This window comes from Vitis riparia, chromosome 16 (genome assembly GCF_004353265.1).
Source record: "Vitis riparia cultivar Riparia Gloire de Montpellier isolate 1030 chromosome 16, EGFV_Vit.rip_1.0, whole genome shotgun sequence".
Lineage (NCBI taxonomy): Eukaryota > Viridiplantae > Streptophyta > Magnoliopsida > Vitales > Vitaceae > Vitis > Vitis riparia.
Window position 1 is genome coordinate 1,101,025 of NC_048446.1, and position 24,672 is coordinate 1,125,696.

The window sequence follows — 24,672 nt, forward strand, 5'->3', positions numbered from 1 at the left end:
CTTGGATTAATCTTGCATTTTTCATTTTCTTGGGAAAAAAATCCTACTCAAAGGGTTTTGTAGATGGGTTGGATTTGCCAAATTTGTTAACTAATGTACTTGAATTTTTTTAGTGGGGTCACAATCCGAGGGTCATGGGCTGTTCATTTGGTACATGAACATGACAATTGGAATCGAAGTAGGATAAGAACGGAGGGGAATCATAGTACCAAGTAAAAGGACAATATGAATTCAAATAGAATAAGAACCAAGGTGAAATAAAAATACTAATAGTGAGAGAGGAATGTGTATCAAAATTAGGTTAGTTTCCTATTCTCATTCTCCGTTTCAACTTTTCAAATATGGTTAAATTGAAAATATATGAATTCGTTAGTATGAAACCAAATCTCGCTTTTACTAAGATTGATTTCTCTTTTTTTATGTGATATTGTAATTCCCGATGGTTGTCGTCTTATTTCCATTCTTATTCTTATGCATCAAAAGTATTTATTAAGGTGTCTTGTACAAGTTATCGTATATTTTTATCGAATCATAAGCTTTTTTTTTTCATAAATACTTAGGTTATGCACTTACATTATTATTAAATGAGGTAATATAATAATAAGCATGGCCATAAGCGCTGACGGAGACAGAAATGTAGGACAAGAGGGCAAAATAGAAAAAATTGGTTTCATAAGGGGCAATGTCATATAAAGAAGTAAATTTGGCATACTTGTTAAGCCATATTTTCCTCTATCTTAGTAGGAACTACCAATGAGCATGAGTACATTGATTATGTCCCTACCATCCATTTTTATGATCCGATGAATAGATAATTATCAAAGTTTATAATTTGAAGAGATTTTAAATAATTAATTATTTTTTTAATATTTTCTAAAAAAAATTATTTTTTTTAGGGCCATAAAACATAATTATGCCCTTATATAAATTTTTATTTTCTACACATAATTAAAAAAAAAACATAAATCACAAGACTTTTCAAGTGGGAAGAGTTGAAGATGGAGACACCCAAATTGTCCTATTAGCAAAATAAATTTAAAAAAGAAAAGAAAATTTTACCGGTAATACCGGTAAAGAAACCTACTAGAACAGGTGACAGCGACCGAGTACACGCGACCCTACCGAGTCTACGTCCCTTAAAACACGCCCACAATTATTTTATTAAATAATATTTTATTCATTTAATTTGAAAAGACCAATAAAGACATTCCACGTATCATAATGCTCCAATAATTGAAGTCTGACCCGCCCTCGGCCGTCCAATTCATCTGGACTCTTCCTTTTGCATTGTACTTTGCAAAAGAAGCTTTTTTTTTTTTTTTTAATTATTAAATTAATTATATTACTTTTGAATATTTATTTATTTGGGTTTGGTGGGTGGGTGGGTTGAATTTATGCCATGGCTAACGTCACCAATATATGACAAGTACAAAATGGAGCAGGAGAAAAAAATAAACTGTATAGCTTTTTTGTTTTTTAATTGTAAAAGGGTTATTTTTGGGTTTTAAAAAAATCACTAATGTGTTGTTTTATATGTAATTATTTATGGAGAAATCATTTTTTATTTATGTGTTAAAAATGAAGAAATTAAATAAAATAATTTTTTATTTAATTATTGTAAAACTAAAGTTTGTCTAATTTTGGTTTTGATGATAATACAATAAAAGTTTGAAATTGATAATTTATTCTAAATATGTTTAAATAAGATGATTTTCAAAGTGACCATAAAAAAATAAATCTAAGTCAAAAGAAAATCATGAAAAATAAAATTATCTCAAAGAAAATATCAATGCAAACCATTTGTTAAAGATTTTTTTGTAAGGTTGTTTATTTTCAGGAAATCAAAGTGAGACATCACTTAGTGTTTACCGAGTGTAAGGTATCACTTGAGTGTTCAAGAGTGAGGCATCTCTTAAAGTATTCATAAGTGTCCATAACAATTGATCCATCCAATTGTAAAGCTTGAAAGATCATATTAAAAACCTTATATTAATCTGAAGTTTGAAATTGAAGGTAAAGAAGAATGGACATATGTCGAGATTGAGTCAAATCACTATAAATCTTATATTTGCTTTATCTTCTCCCTAATCTCTTTAATTTATATGCAATTATTTTTTATTATGTTTATTATATATTTGTATATAATTGTCTCTTACATTCATATAGTTTAAATTTGTAAAAAGAAACTATCACTCTATTCATCCCTTCCTTCAAGGGTGATTACCTTATGTTGGCTTAGGTAAAATCCTAACACATAGTTAAAAAGGCTTTCAAAATAACAAAGAATTATTTAACGAGTTTCCTTAGGGATTTTATGTTAAAAATGCAAAAGTTGATAAAGTCCATTTATACATCTTTGAATGATTTTTATAAAAATTGAGATTAATTGTTTCAAGGATAAAAACTCATGTTTTGACATGCATTTCATTATTAATCGAGTTGTTAAAGGTCATTTGTGCATCATTTTCTTACTTTTCTATGAGGTTAACTTGCATTTCATCAGTACACCATTCAACTCTAATTTCTCTGTATTCCATTATGTCAAATAGTAAATTAGAAAGTTTATTCTTATCAAATCTTTCCTTATAAATCTTGTGAGAACAAGTGTAGGGAAAAAAATTTCTAAGTATGACATACTACTTAGGGTTTTTCAAGTGTAAAGTATCACTTAGGGAGTTTAAAAGTGAGACATTTTTTGAAGAAAATTGTAAATGTTCATTAATGTTGGTTACTCCAAGTATAAAGCTCAAAGGTTTGACTTGAAAGCCTTGGTATAATAGAACTTTAAACTTGATATTGAAGTTATAGGAAAGTAGATATAGATCAATATTGGGTTAAACTATTTTAAATCTTGAATTTACATTTCTTTCTTTCTTATTATCTTTATTTATATGCAACCGCTCTTCTTATAAAAGTACTCATCATCTTATTCATTTTCAAGGTAATTATCAGAGGTTAGTATAACTAGAATCCTAGCAATCATATATATAAATAAAACGGGTGAGGTAAGACAAGGCCATATCCAAACCTATCTCTAATTTAAAAGAAAAACAAAATTCTAAACTCGTCTTTAACATATTTATTCTTGTCTCAAATTTATCTTATTATAATTGAGTATTCCAAAAAAACTCATTTCATTATCATTATTAGTTAAAAATGATAGTTTAAATTTAAAAAAAGAAAATCTTTTAAAACATAAATTTAAATTTAATTAATCCATTAATTTTCATATTTTTTAAAATTTTATAATTATTATAAAAAAGTATAAAAAAGACTAAACATATGTTAACACGTGAGAATAGAAATGATAATAAAAGTGAATTATATATCATATAAGTGAAAAAAAAAATCAAAATTTTAATAAAAATGAGTTTGACATCCATTAGAATTTCTATGAAATTACTCAAATACAATAAATAATAATAATACATAGAAAATTAAAATAAATTTTTTATTCTAATTTTCTTATTTCCATTCTTTCAAATATGCTCTATAAGGCTATAAATACATTTCATGATAATTTAAAACGTGATGATTAATTTCTCAATTATCATGAAACCCTCCAACTTACTTCTAATAATTCAATAATTATGTCACTAATAATTGTATATAAATTATTATAATTTTTTTATTGACATAATTAATTATATTATCATATTCACATTTGAAAAGTATATGTTAAACATCAATTGCCAAATCATTTTAAATTAAAAACATTTCCCTAAGTCCCATCATATGACAAAGGCAACAATAGTAAATTTATAGAAATCATTTGACTTTCAAATTTGTTAACAACTCCATTAATCATATAATATATCTTTAAAATATAGAATATAACTTTAAATATTTAATAGAAATAGATTGTCATTCAGAACTTACCAAATGATCTTGACAAATATAAAATCTATTCAATCATATATATATATAAAGTGGTTGAACTTTTTATATGAAATTGAAAAAAGTATAACATTGTTACAGTAGGAAAACATTCGGATTACCTTTTTGAAATATTCAACCTTTGAAAAAATAGTTGTTTCACTATTCAATTTTTCACCCCCAAATCGTGAATGAAGCTATACTAAAATCAAGAATCATTTTCTTTTATAACACAAAAGTCTTTCACCTTCTTCATCGAAGAATTTTTCTTTTCAAGTTCTCTTAGTCAAAGTCTTTTCCACAAAAAAAAAAAAAAAAAAAAAAAAAAAGTTAGAAGTAAGAGAGAGAGAGACTTACTTTTTTTTTTTTTTTAATTGAGGTGGTTTTTGGATAGTTTTTTCCCGTTCCGGCTCTTAGAAATTGCTTCCCCTTGATCTTTTATTTGGTTGGATCAGGTTGAGTTAGCCTGACTTAAGCATTCACTCAACTCCAACAATTATAAATGAAGCATTTTAGTTTTTTATTCAAATCATATTTTCCTTTTAATAAATAATTTCTATTTTTACTCTAAACTAATCTCAATTTGTTGTCAAAATTACAATAACATCGTTTTATTTTAAAAACCAATTTATAATACATATATATTTAATATCATATTATTAATCACTATTTAGTTGTTAGATGAATAATTAAAATAAAATTTAACAAAGGACATAAATATCGAAAGTCATAATTTAGATTACAATCATACCGCTCTATTTAAATGATAATTAAAAAATGAGCTCAAATCATTCCAATTTATAACAATTAAAAGACATTTTTGCAATTTAGAAATATAAAAAACAAAAATCTTTTTTCTTAAATGATGCTTCTAAATATGGACGCAAACTAATCTAACTAAATGACATTTTGATGTTTTAAGAATATTTAAAACAAAAATATGTATAAAATCATATCTATATAAAATATGATTTCTATTCCACCCTAAAATAATCCCCACAAATAAATCTAAAATATATGCCATCAAACTAACAATAACTTGACTAGAGACATAGTGAATTATGTGGGTGTATGTCATCCATGGCTCCATTAGGCTCCATTAGAAACTATACATATATATATATATATATAAATTTTATATTTTCCACCTTCTCCACCATAGACAAAGCTAGGTGATTGAGGATAGAGAAGGGTCCCACATAGCATGAAGCTTGGGTAGGCAATGACGTAAGTTAGTTTAGTATCCTGTATCATATGATGCTATGTGTATAATAAATACAATGAGGCTACGAGGCCTTTAGACCTCATGAAACTTCCCACATTGCAACCCCACAATAATTCATTGACCCACATTGTTTGTTAGCTTACCCACATCACCAACTTTTTTTTTCTCAAATCTCTAGCTAGATTTAATACAATACTATTTATATAGTTATATATTATTTTTTATTAAAATTTTATTTCAAAGATATGTTTCAAACAAAATTTTTAATGACATGTTATCTAAAAATAGGATGTGTATTTATAGTCAATTTCGAATAGAAATATAAAATTATTCTTTTCAAAGATTCTCCTTTCAAAAATTGGTTTATTAGTCATTTAAATTATTCAATAAACAACATTATACCTCTATGAGACTATAATAATTATAAATGAATTTTAGTGATATTTTAAAATATTTTTTACGATATTTTAGCCATCAATGTAGTTATTTTCCATTGAACGTAATAACATTAAATCGATGTTTTTAAAAATATATACATTTTTATGATAAACGCTTTGTGATTAATCAATCAAACTCGTAACCCTTGTCACCCTAAGTTCATGAACCAAGTTGGAGTTGTGGTCGAACCATTTGACCATGGATTTCAATCTAGGGTGGGAAAATAAATGGGAAAAAAAAGGGGGATTTGGAGTTTTTTGAATAATGTGACAAGACTATATAGACCATGGTAGTATGCTTTTGAGGTTTTTGTTTTAAGTCCTTGGTCATTGTGGCTCCTATGTTGTCCAAATTCATTGGTAGATTTGGTTATTTATATGACCATTCAATGTCTAGACTTCTTCCCTTTGCTTTGATTACTAACTTGTTTTGTTGACCATTTCAAAATGAAGAAGTCACAAACATCTTCCAAGGACACCACCCAATTAAAAATGAAGAAGTCATATTCATCTTCCAAGGACACCACCCAAAATGTAAATAATCTATCTTTTAAATTGTCCCCTTTGTTTGTTCTTTTCAAAATAAGACCATAGATGAATTCTAATTTGTTGACTATTACTCATTAATTCTTGTTTATTTTGTAGTCCAAATAATCTCATATCATGACTATCTAAAATAATAATAATTAGTGGAGTAAAAATGTTTATACAAATTGTCGAAGTAACCCATTTCCATCCGTCCAAATATAAAAATCTTTATAATTTTCTAAAATATTTATTAACATTAGAGTATATATACTTCAAATATTCATAACTTTTATATGAATAAGAAGTTGTACCATAGCTACAAATTAGAAGGTTATGACGAATATTAGTTGGATTAAGAAAGAAAATGATAAAAAGGTAAACAAGGACATTTTTTTAAATTCAATAAACCTTTGGGTTGTATAATAAAGGAATGAAATTGGTAGCTTTTTTATATTTTCAAGCTTTATGAAAAACTTTTCATCAATTTTGAATCTTCAAGTCTTTTTGAAAAGAAGTTTCTTACAAAATAAAAATAAAAATTTAAAAGAACACTCAATTTTTTTTTTAATAGAAGTTTCTTAAGAGAAATTTACTTAATGGTTAAGAAAACTTTTCAACCTAATTATTGTAATTCTTAATTGGTGGTTAAACATATTTGACCACCACAACATAGAGGAATATATATATATATATATATATATATATGTAGAAAGGTCTATAATAGTCAAGGAAAGACACCCATTTTTGTTTCTAACATTAAAATTTTTTAAAAATGTATAAATTATAATCTAAAAACTATTCATAAATCAAATATTAAAAATAATAAAATAAAATTTAAACACTCCAAATTTCAAGCTTTATTAATGGAAAGGCTTATTTGGGAACATGGCTACATGAAGGAAACTAATTGGAAACTAAAATTCAACAAAAACTTGATGGTCACCAAATATGATGGAATTGTAGGTCATCATATGGCCAAAATGTCAATTTCTTCCCACAACTAACATTTTTATAGTTTGTAATGAATGATGAGTTAGTTGAGAAATTCTAATAATGGGGGCTAGTGGAAGTCATTGTTTTCCTTTAATATATGGATTGAATGAAATCTTTCGAAGTACCAATAAATAAGATCTTGAGAGGAGTTCCATTATGGGTTTTAATGGAAGTCAAATTTAGTTAATGCTCTCAAAATTATCTTCCTTTTTTTCAACCCGAATCTAATCCAAACTTAACTCATTGTCAGTGATTTTACATTGAAGATCTTGTATCTAATATAACCTTTTATATGTGGAGAAGTTCTTTTATGTATTTAGAATCTTTTGAATGGCTAGTTATAGAGGTAATATGATCACACTTAAAAGTAGAAAAAATATGTTAAAAAATCAGGACTCTATTTAAAAAATATTTTCAAAAATAGTTTTGAAAATTGAAAAGCAATTTTTTAAAATAGTTTTTGAAAACTGTTTCTTAATATTTTATTAAACAAAAATCTATTTGGGACTAAAATGTTCTTAACCTATTTTTTATGTTTTTGGATATGTTTAAAATTACTTTTTTATTATTTTATTTTAAATTAATCTATTTGGGACTTTAAGAGAGCTTTGTAGGCCATGTCTTTACAACTAAAGAACTTCAGAGTAAGAGGAAATCAAATTCCATTTTCATTTATTAATGTGTTTTAGATTGTTACAATTGTGTCAAACAAGCCTACAGAGTGAGTTTTTGGTTTTTGCAATGGAAAATCCCAAAAAAGCTCGACCGATATTTCCCGAGTTAAACTAGCCAAGCCTGACCTAACCCAACCTAACCTAACCTAACCTAACCTGACCATATTGATGTGCCATGAACCTAATCTCCAACCTTGGCTCAATTATGACCGACCAACCTGGACCCTTCTTACTCAGCTGCTAATGAGAATGTATGTTTGGATTGATTCATCCATGAGCCCATTGAATTGACAGGTAGTGAAATTAGCAGACAAATTGAATGGGAAGTTGCCAATATTTTAGGTTCTCTCTCCTCTTCACTGCCTAATACTCCTCTTTTTACCTCTTTTTGATACCATTGAGATGGAACCGAACCCACCTGCATTTAAATTCTCCACTACAAAGGTCATCAATCAATGAATCATTCACCATCCTCAAACCCCAGCATCTAAAAATATGCCAAAACTTTATGAGGAATCCTGAATATTTGCATAATCTGCAGAAGGTGAGTTTGGGGTTTACAGGAGGATACTTCAGGAAAGCGAGACAGTAAGGTTCTATTTTATATTCCTGTGGCAACTAAAACTGGTAGAGAGTATAAGATTCTTACCAGAAACTGAAAAGGAGGGTGTTGGGGGAGAGTATAGGATTCCCATGAACTATGTGTTTAAAAAACCTGAAAAGAAAGAAGTTCCCTGCAGAAAGAGATAATATTAAGAAAACTAGAAGATTTACATTATAGAATCTGCATATGATCCACAGAGCAAAGGATGGTTCCTGACATACGGTAATAATACAAAAGGCAGCTAAAGTTCCAACTCTGGAGAAAAAGAAAAAAAAAAAAAAGGGGGCCAAAGAACAGGTCAGAGATACAAAAATTTAAACAAGTTCGAATAACTTCACCAGTGGTGTCTTCCACCAGCAATCACCCTCTAAACAAGTTCTTGTGAGGCTATTCTTATTCGAGGTCATCAATCCAGTCACCATAAATCTTACTGATCTTGTCGGGCCCTTTCCATTTCTGAAGGGGCCTTTGGCCAGGCTTGGGGGCCACTACAGAAGGCCTTTGAGATGGAACTCCCACTCCCATGTGAAAAAGATCAGTAGCAGGAGCAGAAAGGGCTGGTGCTACCATGGTGTCTGTTGTTGCCTTTGGAGGCCCACCGCCCTGTTGCTTCGGTTCTGGAGGTACTGAAGAAGAAGAGTCTCCACCTTCCTCCACAAGACCCCCACCATATTTATGCAGTTCTGATACATAGACGTTTAGCAGCATGAGTTTAACAACACAGGAAGAGAAAAGGACACTACAATTACATAAATTTACAATGAAATTATGGATGAATCACAATTTGAACTTATTTTTGAATATTTCACAACCATTATGCACCACCAACCAAAAAAAAAGGTTCCAGAATGCCAGAAATTTACAGTACTGGTATTTCACTTCACTTGGAACATAATATTTAAGGCCAGAGGTTTTCCAGTAATATAACATGGAGGCACTCTTTAACATTCATTCTGAATAGGGGAGGTGCCATGGGGAATTCAACAAAGGTAAGGATGACAAAGAACTTTTTTTTGATAGGTAAACAAAGCAAATATATTAAAAGCGCTTAGAAAAGGTGCAAAAAGTACACACGGAGTATACAAGTAGCAGCCAAATACAAGGAAAGGGAAAAAGAAACAACAAACTAACACCCGATACAAAAGACTCCACCCTAAAGGCTAGAATTACATAGAACCCAGACTTAACAAACACTTGGGTGAGTCCAACCTGAAACAACCCACTACTACTACCACAACCACTCTTCCTTGCCTGAGAGTCGAAACAGCTAGCCTCTAAAATCTCCCATTTGAGTTTGTTAGCTAAAGCTCAAGGAGGAAGCCTGGCACTTTAGAGAAAATTCTATAGAGAACGTTCACTGGGCACCCTGTGATCTATAGAAAATTCTATCAACATAAATGTTTGATGATCTATCAGTGGGGAGACCCTAAATATCATGCCAACCTGGTGATCCAAACAACCAAAATTTCATGGTTTCAATCCATTTAATAGCACAATTCTAATTCCTGATCACACCTTAAGGTAAGTGTCTCTTCCACCTCACTCCTTTACCAATTGTATCTAAGAGCTAACAAACCTCCAAATGTAGAAATTGCTTGTTGTGTGGGTGTGTGGGTGTTCAACTAGCAGACATGAAACCGAGAAGGAAAGGGGAAGGCTGTATCAGGTTAGTTCCTCGGCTAAATTTTTGTGTAAAATGTGTTATCTGGAGTGCATGATAGAGCAAGCACCAGATATGATTCCTTGCCTAGCAAGTCACAATCACCTAGATGTTGTCTATATGTCATAAATCATAGTTACACGGTAAATCTATAGGAAGGTTGGTCTATCCATCCAAGTGGCAGCAAAAGGGGTGCAAAAATTCTTGCACCAAACTACATTGACAATGGTGCTTGTCCAATGAAATGGGTTAAATTTTCCCAACATAAATAGAAATACTTCAGAACAGGAAATGTAGGTTTATAAAATACTATGGTGAATCAAGCATAAGAAAAATATATAAATGAGTACTACGGGAGACTAATAGAAAGTATCTATGGTGTGCTGGAACTGAAAAACCTTCATCTTAGGTCTTTGTTTCAGTGGCCTAAGGTTGTCCGAAGGAGAAGAGGATTTGGTCTACAAGGCAAAATTTAATCCCAATAGACAGGTTTGGAAAAAACAATTAATTGAATAATTTCAAAAGATAAGGCAACAAAATGCTATCATTTCAACTAAATTAGGTGATAAGATGATCAACATAATCAGCAGTTAGGGGCTCCAGGGAATGAAGATAGCATCAAGAAGGGGGTTTTGGGTGAAGATGGACAACAAATCCAAAAAAATCCTGCTGACGAGGATATTTACAATAGGTTGCCTGATGATCATGAAGGATAACAAAAGGTAAGATAAGAGTATATTGATGGTAGACCAATGATTAAAATAAGAAAGGATATAATTCTTGCATAATGTTGTAATAGAAACTTGACTCATACCTAAGAGGGAAATACATTAAGAAAACAAGATTCACTTCCAAAGAAATAAAACTACAATAACTAATCCAAACCAACATAAAGAAATCTGATTGTGAATAAACCCACATAAATTTGAACCGCATACTTACTAAAGCTCACTAACCATAACAGATCCCAGGGACTTAACATCAATTAGTACTAGGCGAAGATTACAAAATTTGTATATATATATATATACATACTGAGGAATAAGAATGGGAGAGCCCAGCATATTTGAAAATAGTTCAAAAGCCAAGTTGCATGTGTGTATGTGTGCATATGCTGGGTAGAAACTGACAGACTTCAGCCTTAGGTTATTGTTTAAGCGGTCTGGGGATTCTCTAGTGATTGTTTGTTTCAGTGGCCTGAGAGATATAGGAAGAATAATCAAATTTAGTCTACAAAGCATGGGAGAGCCCAGCATATTTGAAAATAGTTCAAGAGCCAAGTTGCATGTGTGTATGTGTGCATATGCTGGGTAGAAACTGACAGACTTTAGCCTTAGGTTATTGGTTAAGCGGTCTGGGGATTCTCTAGTGATTGTTTGTTTCAGTGGCCTGAGAGATATAGGAAGAATAATCAAATTTAGTCTACAAAGCAAAATTTAATTCCAATACACTGATTTGTTAAAAACCAACTAGTTGAACAATGCTGCAGGTACCAACAGAAAAGGCAATATAATGCCCTCATTTAAACCAGTTTGGGTGATGAGATGATTAACATAGCTAGCAGTTAGGTGCTCCAGGGAGTGAAAATAGCATCAAAAGGCAGGTTTGGGGTGAAGATGGAAAGCAATCGAAGAAACCCTGCCGAATGAGAACATTTACAAGAGATTGCCTCATGATCATGAAGGAGAACTCAAGGTACGATAGAGTGCACTGATGGGAGCCCAATGATATAGAAAGGAGAAGGGATACGATTTTTAAATCATGTTGTGACAACAATGTTAAGACATTTAGAAACCAAGATTCACTTCCAAAAAACTAAACTTAGAGAAATTAATCCAAACCGAGTATGAATAAATATAATTGCAACTAAACCCTCAAAAATTTGAACCAAGTACTTCCTAAAGTTCATTAACTAAAACAAATCCCAGGGACTTAATATCAAGTAGTATAAGGCAAAAAAAATATTTTGTGTTTATATATATATATATATATATCCATGAATGTGTGCATGTGTTTATGCATTTATCAATATTTGTATCTGTGTATGGAACTGGTGTGCATTGTGTACTGCGTGTGGGAGCTAGTGGCACCTTGGCCCCATGAGTGACCTAGGAAAGTAACAAGGTGGCATAAGGGCGCAATGCCTTGTCCAAGGAGATGACTTGGTGAGTCATGGGCACAATGCCATGACTTGTTGCTGCACCAAGAGAGGATGGACATGGCACGGTGCCATAGCAGCAACATGAAGACATATGGGCTTGAGACATGAGCAAGGGGTGTTAGTGACCCTTGCTAAAGCACGCAGCCAAGGGCAAGGAGCTAGGATGCGATGCAACCCATAGGTGCAATGACATGGGGCTTGGGCACAGAGACGGATGGAAGCCTCAGCATGGATATGACTCAGATGTTTGGACCAAAGGAGAACTTGGAAGGCACATGAGCTAGATATAGAGGCATGGGCAGCAACATGAGGAGAGAGACTCCCGATGCACAAGACTCCTAGTCTGGATGGGAAGCAAAGTCCTAATGCATGAGAAGATAAGAGTCCTGAGACACAAGAACTCAAAATTGAGTAGGAGTCCCTATTTTCATTGTAATTGTAGTCGACTCAGAGTCCTAATGGTAGTGGTTGGTGCCACAACCTATGAGGGAGAGTCCTAGTTGAACAAGGATAAGGAGTCCTAGTCCAACAAGGAGTGGGTGGCAGCCACTCTATAAAAGGGAGACAGGAGAACCTCCTTGAGTACATGTACATTCACACACTCATACAACGGATCTAGAGAGGAAGATCTTGAGAGAGCATGAGCTCGCCAATGCTATTGTGGGAGCTTTGCTAATTTGTGTCTTGTATTCTTATTCGGTATAGTAATAAAATACAAGTTGGGGTTGGTGCCCTATAAACTCGTGTGTGCTTGTGTGGGTTCCTTGATCTAATCTCGTGTGGGTTGTTGGAAGGCTGGCTTAGAGCGGTGGCTAAGGGCCGCACATACGCAAAACACCTTCCATACCTGTTCTACTTCTTTCATGTCAGCTTTTGTGAGTTTCAGTCAATATTTGGAAATTGGGACAAGTATAAACCATAAGAATCACAATTGCACAGACTTATCAAAAAAAAAATCACAATTGCACAGGTGGGAAGATATTTTATGTTTGATGATCAAACAGCACCCCAATGCAATCACATCTAAATCCTGTTCAATCAACCACTGGAAGGGAGAGCTTGGGAAAAATCTTCCCAATATATAGACCTGGGCAGCTGAAACAGATAGTAATTGAGTCTATATCATTGCATTTCGAACAAACTGAAGGGAAGGAGTTATGTGACACTAATAAGGCAAACCATGCCAAGAACTAGATGTCAAAAGATGTGTGCATACAGAAAACTCTAGGGTTAAGCATAATCTGTCCCTAAATATCCTAATTTGGGTATTGTTATTAATCAATGAAAATATTGTTTAAACTTTAAAGTTAGACACTAAAGACATACTGGTAGTGGCGAAATTCCATGTTAATTTCACAAATAATGGGAATATATATATAAGAGCAGCATTATTTTCAAGGGAAGAGCCACATATTGCTATAATAAAGTTTAAAAGAACAAACAATGTAAGAATATTATAGACAATTTGGGAGCAACCACAATAATTTCATACCCTTTGAATTTCTCACAAGGTCTGTTCCCTGTTCTTTTCAACCTTAGAAATTATGCTGTTGCTTTGTTTGTACATTTTGTTAAATCTGATGATTTTTCTGCAACATTATCTTTTATTTATACTAGAAAAATTGAATGCAAGGTCATCAACATGTTGATAGCAAATACAACTTGAGGAACAAATTTGATGGTAAGTATAACTCAAGAATAACAATAACTCAACTGAAGGCACAGATGATAAAATCTTCTCAAAATAACTTTAGGTGTACCAAGAATAAAAAATAATACATGAGAAATGCAATAAATAGCTTTCTGATAAAAGAAAAATGAAATAAAAAATAAATAAAAATAAAATAAACCCTTATTTTACCCTTTTGTTGTACAGCAGAGGTGCCCTACAATTTGAAACTAAGGCCAAAGTCACTGGAACAGGATCAGAAAGCAAAACATACCTAATAAGGCAGGCCAAAGGATATGTGCACTTGTGCACACACAAGTGTTGCAAGAGGATATCCTCATTGTAAGCAAAAACTTCTAATTTTTTTCCCTTAAATGAGGAAGAAACTTCCGCATAGTTAACAAAACAAAGGAAGACATTTTTCCAAATAAATGAACAAATTTCCCTCTAATACTGTACAAGAAAAGTTTCATTGTAGACAGCCCCTAGTTAACCACATTTTTCTTCCTCAATATTTACACCTTTCGTAAATAGAATCACCTAAATTTTTAACCAAGAGACAAACTACAAAACAACATGGGAACCTCATTTTGTACTTAATAGCCTCATATGTTGTCATTTATAAGTTTAGTGCATAGCATGTGGACCTTTCTAGGTCTCAATTAATATATTAGAAAATTAGATGCTAGAAACATGACTATTATGGACAATCACCTATTTCATAAACAACACTTTAATATTTATTCAATACAATGAAAAACGAAAGAATTAATCAATACTTCCATACCCATGAGCAAAACTGCAATTACTCCCAAACTGAAATGTCCCACCAGATGCCCACATATAACAGATCTTTGTTTTCCAATTTGATAGATTTTGCTTCGACTTACTCTTATTATTCTCATGAGCACCATTACTGTCAACTAATGAAGTGAAATTAATCACCACACGTTCCCTCTCTTTCAAATATTTATCATGCAATAAAGTGCAACTATCCCCCATTTAGGCACACTTCATCTCAACAATATTTTAAATGGCTCACTTCATGTGACCTCTGTGATCCTCCACACAGATCTGATGAATAAATTGTAGGTATTGCTTGTATCTCACTTAATACCACCACATTACACTCCCTATTGGTGGCTACTGAAATTTGTTGCCAATTTGGTGGGGGTCGACGAAGTTCTTCAATTCTGTGAGCAAAATTGCAATTTGTGTACGGGCACACCCCAGTGAGGAAGTTATGACATAATTTGGTTTTGAACAACATTTTTACTTTGGACTTCGAAGGACTATTCGCTAGCCCTAGGAAATCATCTTGAGAAGTTCTTAGTTTCTTGTCAGAAGGATCACTCTCGGATCGACATTGAGATGGAAAAGGACAACTCTGACCTTTGACTGTCTTAACTGTTTGGTCACTCATACTTGGAACTCAATTGCCTACACCACTAGACTTAAAAACTCTCGATACCGTCGTCATTGGCACATCTTGTAGTTCAAACAACTTGGTTTCACCAATGAAAAGAACCATCAGCCCAAATGTTCAAGAGAAGGGAAGAAGTTGAAACTGAGGGGAGAAGAAATGTATGAGCCAAAAGAGCAAGAAAATGAACCTAGCTCTAAGCAAGAGTGACAGAGATTTTTAGTAGATGAAGCAGAAACAACGAAATGCCCAAAAGGCACAAGAAAATAAACCTAGATCCAAGAGAGAGTGACAGAGTCTTTTAACAGATGAAGCAGAAACAAAGAAATGCTCAGTAACAGCGCTATGGGGGTGAAATTAGGAGGAATTGCAAGGGGAAAAGGAAAGTTAAAAGCATCTTTGATACAAACGAGATAGAGGTGTTTAATGCTCTAGTTGCCACATCCATTTCAATCTTAAAATATTCATTATATGACACAACGCTTAAGTATCAACGACACTTTGTTATAATTATCAATAAAATTTAAATCTAATTTAAAAATAAGAATTAAGTATTTTTTACCTTATTATAGTCCATAATCTATTAATCTTTAATATCTAATATTTTCTCAAACAACAAGCTTGAATTATATGGTTTACCACTAATACTTATTATCAATAACATTTTTTCAGAATATTTCCATACAACATTAGCAAGAGTGGCACACAAGATGCACGTGCTCCTCATCTTACATAGTTTTGCTGCTTTTACCCTCAGCTATTTTTCAGTTAGTGTTAATAAAATTTATCTTGTAAAGTACAAAATGAGTTGGCAAAGTATACCTCTTGGTTTTGCCTATCAAAAAAAAAAAAAAAAGGAAAAGCAGACCTCTTGGTTTTTCTGTTTTACTTTTTATGATTCAACTAAGAAAAAGCAGTACATACATTTAATAATTCAAGTTGTGCATCTATAAAAAGAATTCACGTAATATAAATGTAGATATAAATATATAGGAGTATACTTCATATAGTGACATAATTTACATTAGATATGTATAAATGTTTATCAAATTATACTTTTACAAGTTGGTATCCTCTTAGAAGGAAACCAAAAGGCTCATTTCGGGGAATAAATATTATTAAGTTACTTTCCTTAAAAGACAATAAATACAATAACAATTTAATTACATGTGTCAAACGAAAAAGGTTCTCTTCGTATTTGTTTCAATAAATCAACTATTAAGGAGGTAAGGTGCTTTGGGGATTTTTCCCCCATTTTTTAGTCTTTTCATGTTTTTTTAATGATATTTACAATGAGAGTGACTCATTCTCTAATGTTCCACACTGTTATAACTTATTAAGGGACCTCCTATATCACACAATACACTAGAACCAATCTTCCATTTTATTCCCTTGGCTGAAATATAAGGAGATGTTATCTCCAGTTTAGAGCAGGACAATGAAACATAGGTTATATCTTCATCAATATGAGCAAAAAATTGAAAGGGCCAAAGGGAGAAGTCGTATTGTCTTTGAGATAAGCAAGATATAGTGCATATGTGTGTGCATTGTTTTTTTATGCTTCTATGCTTGTTCCACACATGCATTTCAAGATTTCAACATCCTTTATATAACATGTGCCTCAATTCTTAATCTATTTTTGAAATTACGGGCTTCATATAGTTATATAATATATCTATAAAGAAAGATGAGATTTTCTCTGTAAAATCCTGTTTTAATTCTCTTGACCACAGCAGTGCAGTCCCGTTTCCATGGAGAATTATTTGGAGTACGTTTGTTCCTTCCAAGGTGGGCTTCTTTGCTTGGGAAGCTTCTTGGGGGAAGGTGCTCACTCAAGACCAACTAAAGAGGAGGGGCTGGAATTTAGCTAACAGGTGCTCCTTGTGTTGTGATGAAGAAGAGACGATAAATCACATCCTTATTCACTGTTCTAAGGCGAAGGTTTTGTGGGACCTCTTGTTCTCCTTATTTGGTGTTAATTGGATCCTCCCATTTTCGGTTAGAGACACTCTTTTAGGTTGGCATGCTCCCTTAAAGGATAAGAAGCATAGTAAGGTTTGGCGGGCAGCTCCTCTTTGCTTATTTTGGATGGTATGGAAGGAAAGAAATAGGATAGTTTTTGAAAATGAGGTCCTATCACTTCAAAGATTGAAAATTATCTTCATTTGTAATCTCTTATTTTGGGCTAATTCTTTCATAGTTGAAGGCCCCCTTTCTTTGTTTAATTTTGTGGACTGGTTGGGTTCTTATTGAGGGCTGGTAAGGGTTTGTCTTTTTTGTTTCCAGTTTTTGTAGGTGATGCTTGTATACTCCCTGTATACTCTGGGTCGCCTTTCTTGCCCCTTTTTAATATTTTTCTGTGCGTTTATCTATCAAAAAAAAAAATATATATCTATAAAAAAAAAAATATAGTTGTATTATAAAATTTATGTTAAACTTAATAATAGGCATTTAATTCCCATTTATCCTCTTATAATTAATGATTTATAAACTAATAGCCTCTAACACCAAATATTTTCTCAAGGGGTTACTTTGGTTCCATAATTTACAACTAATTTTCTCCAATAATTACTAATTAATAATATTTTTAGAATATTTTTACATACCATTACTTCGCTTTACATTTTTTTTTTAATAAGTAAACGCACAGAAAATATATATATATATATATATATGAAGAGAGAAAAGGACGCCTTAAGGCTAATCCAAAGCATACAGGGGGTTTCAAGGGGCGCCAAAAAGCAAGAACAAAAAGAAGAGGGGATACAAAAAATCACCAACCCTCATCTAGAACCCAACCCATCAAAAAAGTGATTAAAGGAAGAGGTCCTTCATCACTTATCGACTTAGTCCAAGAACAAAAATTACACACAAAAGAATTTTTCATCCTATGAATCGAAAGCTCCTCATTTTCAAAAGCAATTTTATTTATTTCCTTCTAGACCACCCAAAAAAGAAATAAGGGGTCTACCATCCACACCTTACTACGCTTCTTGCCCATGTTGATACCATGCCAACCACGAAGGGTATCTCTAACCAAATAAGGAAGGACCCACATCACTCCAAAAAGAGCAAACAATAACTCCCATAAAACTCTTGCCTTGGTGCAATGAATTAGAATATGATCAATAGACTCTTCTTCCGCACAACGAAGGAAACATCTATTAGCTAAAGTTCACCCCCTCTTTTTAAGTTGATCCAAAGTTAACACCTTACCCCAAGAGGCTTCCCAAACAAAAAAACCCACTTTAGTAAGAACACAAGGGCTCCATATGATGCTCTTTGGAAACTAAACAACACTTCTTGAATCTGGAGCACTATAAAGAGATTTGATAGAAAAAATCTCGTCCTTAGTCTCTTTCCACAAAACCCTATCTTCCAAATTAAAATTAAGCCTCCTTCCTTGTATTGTCATAAGTAACCTCTCCACCTCCACCTCCCAATCATTGAAGGGCCTAGAGAACCTAGGACTCCAACCCCCTTCCTCGCCCGTTGAGTCCCACAACTCCACTAACCAAGCCTCTATAGAAGTCGTTAAGGCATACAAAGAGGGGAAAGAATCACAAAGAGCATTGTTCTAGCACCATTTGTCTTTCCAAAATTCCACTCTTCTATCATCCCCCACAGAAAATACAACTTTGTTTTGTAATAGAGACCCTTCCTTCCTAATTTCCTTCCAAAATCCCACACCAAACCCCTCCATCACTTCCCTAGTACTCCACCCCCTTTCTTCCTCCCCAAACTTCCTACTAATAACATGCTTCCAAAGAGTCTCGCTTTCATTCGCAAAGCACCAGTTCCACTTACATAAAAGGGTCCTATTGAGAGTAGAAAAACGTCTAACTCCCAAACCACCCTTCCTTTTGTCCAAACAGACAGTATCCCACTTTGTAAGATGAGGCTTCCTCTCCAAAACTCCCCCTCTACACAAAAAATCCATTTGAATTTGCTCTAATCTTAATCTAACCACTCTTAGAATACACAATAAAGACATCAAGTAGATGGACATACTAGACAAAGTATTGCGAATCAGAGTGATTCTAGAGATAAATTGTCTCTTCCACATGGCAAGCCTTTTCTGAAATTTCTCCTCCACCCCATCCTAAACAGCCACAGACTTGTGTTGCGCACCCAAGGGAAGCCCCAAGTAAGTAGTTGGGAGCCTTCCCACTTTACAACCAAACTCGAGAGCCAAAGCCTCCAGATTCTCTACTCTCCCTACTAGCAAAATTTCATTCTTATCCAAATTGATTCTCAAACCTGATATGGCTTCAAACCACATCAACAACCAGCTTAAATAAGTCATCTGATCTTGGGAAGCCTCGCAAAAAACTAGCGTATCATCAGCGAATAGCAAATGAGTGACCAAAACCCCATCACCACTTCTGCCCTTTATCTCCCCCTTCCCCCCACCTCCCCTTCTCACTACTCTAAAGATGAGCCTACTAAGAGCCACTATCCTGATCACAAATAAGTAGGGTGAAAGGAGATCTCCTTGACGTAGTCCCCTTGAGTTGTTGAAGAATCCCGACGGAGTGTCGTTGATCAAAACAAAAAACATTGCAGTGGAAAAACACCAAGATATCCAACTAGTCCACTTCTCTCCAAAACCCATTCTCTGCATCACTAACATCAAAAAATTCCAGTTTAAGTGATCATACACCTTCTCTATATTCAACTTGCACAACACCCCACTCTCATTCTGTTTCAGCAAAGAATCTATTGCCTCATTGGCAATTAGAGCAACATCAAGAATTTGTCTACCCTCGACAAAAGCGCTTTGAGCTGAAGACACCACCTTCTTTAACCTATTAGCTAACACTTTTGTCAACAACTTGTACAAGCCTCCCACCAAACTAATCAGTCTGAAATCTCTAAGGTCCTCCGTGCCTACTTTTTTTGGGATTAAAATCAAAAACATAGAATTCAAACTCCTTACAAATCTTCCCTGCTCATGGAACTCTTTGAAAAAACCCATAACCTGAACTTTCACATTCAGCTACCTTTTAGATACCTTACTGTGAGACTAAAAGTAAAGCAGAATGTATACAGCACAATGGTGAATGAGTTGACAAAATTTTGAACTCTTTGGTTTTAATATTCTTACCATTTTTATTCAATTAAGAATAAGTGGCAACAAGTATTTAGAAATTCTAGTTGTGCATCCATAAGGAAAGTTCCCTTGATTCACGTATAAATAATAGCGTACTTTCCTAAGGAGAATTGTATGTAGTTACACAACCTACACTACATATGTATAAAGGTTCGTCAAACTATAAGTTCATAGCTAATCCCCTGTTATAAGAAAACCAAAAGGATTAACATCCACACCTTGCATTTGGCCCCCACACCAAGTCAGCTAAGCTACATGTCTCTAACCAATCAGAGGTGAACTCAAGACACTCCGAACAAGGAGAAAACCCAAGACGTCGACCAGAAGCCCACTTGTAAGAATAAGAATATATTTTCACCATGATTATGAGTTACTAGAAGGCCTATTATATCATACACTGGCCTCTTAAACCTATGTCTACACTAGAACCAATCTTCAACTTCATTCATTCTGCTAAAATACAGATGATGTCAGCTCTTGAAGGGTAGTGCTATCAAGAGGGCAACCTTATTTTCTTGTTATGAGCTCCAAAATTCATTTCCTTAGCACAATATCCTTCTTATTCATTGAGTAAAAAAAAAAAAATACAAGACCATGGGTGCATGTTGAATGATGAAGCCGAATAATGTTTCCATCATTAATAATTAGGCTAAAGAGAGAGACCATTCAACTTAGTAATGAATAATAACACCAGAGGATAATCCAACTCAAGAGAGATAAAGATGGCAATACCAACCGACCCCCACCACCACATCCACACCCCCAACCCCATACACACACACACACACACACATATATATATATGGGAATACAATCAAGCTCTTTTGGGATCTAAGAAACCACTAAGGAAAAGGGTAAATAATTAGAACGAATATTAATTTCTCTTGTTTGGTTTAACGAAAAATGTCAAAGGAAAATGAAATATAATGCAAAACATTTAAAGTTTGCACATTTTTAAACTTAATCTCTGCTGAAGAAAGCAAATAACATTGCAGAGGGTTAGATAAAAATTTATTATTGTTCTTATTGTTGTTGTTGTTATTATCATGATTGACCTAAAACTTGTTTTTCCCCCCCTTCATATTTTCTTTCAATTAAAGGAAAAAAATAATTTCATGTTCATGCTAGTGTTTGAAGTGAGGCCAGAGTCATGTAAATAGGGGCAGCAAGCATAATCACCCAGTAGAAGCAAGACCCAACTGACACAAAAGGTTATAAGTGGAATTCCACAAAAAGGGAAATCTCCTCTCTTTCTATCTTGAGCCAGGCACCATTAGCAACTCTACGCTGGGACATCACCAGCTCCACATTACAATTTCTAATTTTTGATAATTAAACACTTCACGTGCATGGCATATTAACCATTGTAGTCCCTGACTCAATGCAGTAGCAGATTTAAGCTCTAATAGAAGTTATAACATAGAAGTTATTCAGAGGTTTAAATATTCTTTTGTTTGTAATATCTGGGGTTGGGCTAAATTGTATATGGAAGAGGTGCCGCATTCCCTTTTAGATTTCCTGGAGTGGATTGCCTCCAGTTGAGGGGTGGTTTGTTTTTTGGTCTTTTTGCTTGTTTTGGCCTTTGCTGCCTTGTATACGTCCTGTATACGTTGAGGTTTTTTGCCTCTTTAATGAATTGTGCTTGCTTATCAAAAAAAAAAAATTAACAAAATACTCACACAGGTTACTAACTCGATAACTCTAACTTCTACATGAATTATTACCAAACAAAATATTTTGCATGGTGTTAATAAGTATGCTAACTCAATAACTTTATATGTCAATGCATTAGTAACTTTAGGCACCTAAGACAAGGCCATTATGGATAATTCTGCACCAATACTTTAAGCACATTTAGAATTTAGAACAAATACTTCACATGGCATTACTCCCTCAACAACTTCAAATGTCAATGTATTAGCAACTCTTGTTTCAAACTCATTTGGAATCATTACCCGTCCCATGTTGCAACTCCTAGTTTTCAACAACTAAACACTTCACACTACCAGAATTTAGAACAAAATATTCATGGGGTTACTAACTCAACAACACTTAAATCTTAACGAAGTAGGAACTTCAGGCACCATCAAAGCATTCTAGCTTCTAACTCAATTATTACCAATTTTAGCCTGTAATAGAAATTACCACATCATTTCTACATAGAGAACAACTTCATCACCTCCCACTCCATGGGATTACCAAGTCTATAACTCTAAATGTTAATGCATTAGCAGAGCTGATTTCCCTGTTTGGAGTCATTATATGCAGCAACTTCTCATCTTCAAACTGAAAACTTCACATGCACAGCATGCAAACCATTTCTGGTTTCAAACTCGATATTCCATATATGGTTGAGACATCTATATTCTCCTACTTCATAAACAATTTCATATTTATTCTTACGCTAAAAAAGAAGCTGAAAATTGATCATTACCTGCAACTCCATGTGCAAAATGGCACTTGTTTCCAAATGGGCAGCTGCCCGTGGTCTCCCACTTATTGCATATCCTTGTCTTCCAATTCGACGGCTTCTGGTTCGGCCCATTGGCGCCGCTGCTTCCGTACCCGCCACCGCCCACCGTTGGGCTCAAGCTTATCGCCACGCTCTCCCTCGCCCTGGACTGTTCATCGTGCAAGAATGTACAACTATCTCCATACGGACACCCTTCTTCTGTGTAGAACTTCTTGCAATGCCTCCCCTTATACGACCTCTGCGACTCGCCGCAGCGCATCTCCGACAGGCTCAGTATCGGAATCTGGTGCTCCTCCCTTTGCGGCGGCGAAGGGGGAAGTGGCTCCGCCTCGTCGTAGTTGTGCTGCGCTGCCACAATCTCCTGCCAATTCGGCGGCGGACGGCGGAGCTCCTCCATTCCGTGGGCGAAGTTGCAGTTGGTGATATACGGACACACGCCGGCACGGAATTTGCCGCAGAGTTTGGTTTTGAAGAACATTTTGCCCATGGATTTAGAGGATTTTTGGGAGTTTTTAGACTTTTTGGCCGGAGAGATGTCGGGAGCGGTGGTGCCAGAGGAGAATTTGGGGGTCAGGGTGAAGGATCTGTAGTCATCGTCGGTGGCCCAGAGGTTCTGGTCGGCAGCGGACCAATGGTCGGGGACGGCGGTGCCGGATAGGTCAACGGCGTCACCGGCGGTGAAATCCATGGGCGGAGGAGAGGAGAGTCAGGAGACTCGGTGATCGAAACATTCAAATGGAGCCCTCGATTTTCATGGGAGGGAGAGAGCTTCTCCTCTCGAGAGAGCAAGCACCGTGACACTTAAAACGACGTCGTTTTTATTTCAAACGACGCCGTTTCAAGTTTGAAATCTTTGTAAACGTTGTCGTTTCAATTTCAAACGTTGCCGTTTAGTTCACATTCTTTGAAGACAAAGCCAGGAGGCTGCCGACTGGCTTATTGCTTCTCTGTTTCAACTTAAAAGCTATTTTTTAAGCCAGAGAAGAGATCTCATGTCCACTAATTTTATTTAAATAATTTATAAATTAAAAAATAATTTAATATAGAAACTAAAAAAATGTTCATCTTTTGTAAAAGTTTAATTTTTTTTATGGGTAATTTTTCCTTCATGATTAATAAAAATTTTATGGTACCAATTTTAAAAATCATTATTTTGGTTTTAATTTCAATTTCTAGCTAAAGTCATAATAAAAAATTATCTCAAATACATCTGCATTAATTAAAAAAAAATACCCAAAAAAATCATGTTAGAATTATTATAGAAAATATAAAAAATCAAATATAATTAAATTTTATTCATCTTCAAATTATTTAATCTTTATATATAAAATAATTTATTCATTATAAACCTATACTTTACTTTTTCTTATTTCTATTTTAATCCCTTATTTTCTTTCTTTCATTTTTTTCCTTTAAAATTTATGAAAATCAAACATCAAGTGTTTGACTTCCTAATTTCTTCAAAGAGATTGATTACTTTTAGAATCTCTTAATTAAAAATGAGATTTTTTCCAAATTTAAAATTATAGTCCTTGATAAATTTGATTCAAACATATCTTTTTATTTTAGACTTAAAGTTCATTTGGTAGTAATTTTAGGAAACGTTTTTTAGTCTAAAAAATATTTAAAAAAAAATAGATGTTTGTTAAAATTTAAGAAACACTTTTAAAATTTTGAAAAATTATTTATAGTGTTCAAAAAACACTTGTAACGTTTTATGGAAAAACAATAAGGTAAATCTATATGCCTTGATCTTATATAGTGACTTTAGATTTAAGGTCTTAGACCCCATAGTTTTTTATGTCATAGTTAGTGTAGGGGTTTTATATGTAAAAA

General features: G+C 33.6%; 1 protein-coding gene across 1 annotated transcript; it reads right to left on the reverse strand.

The window, feature by feature from the left end:
* Positions 1 to 8,455: 8,455 nt before the first annotated feature.
* Positions 8,456 to 23,760, reverse strand: LOC117933879 (zinc finger CCCH domain-containing protein 56-like). Its single transcript, XM_034855450.1, has 2 exons — positions 22,798 to 23,760; positions 8,456 to 9,020 (listed from the first exon to the last, which is right to left on the reverse strand). The coding sequence occupies exons 1-2, from the start codon at positions 23,522 to 23,524 to the stop codon at positions 8,731 to 8,733; spliced, it is 1,017 nt and encodes a 338-aa protein (XP_034711341.1). The 5' UTR covers positions 23,525 to 23,760; the 3' UTR covers positions 8,456 to 8,730.
* Between the last annotated feature and the right edge of the window lie 912 nt (positions 23,761 to 24,672).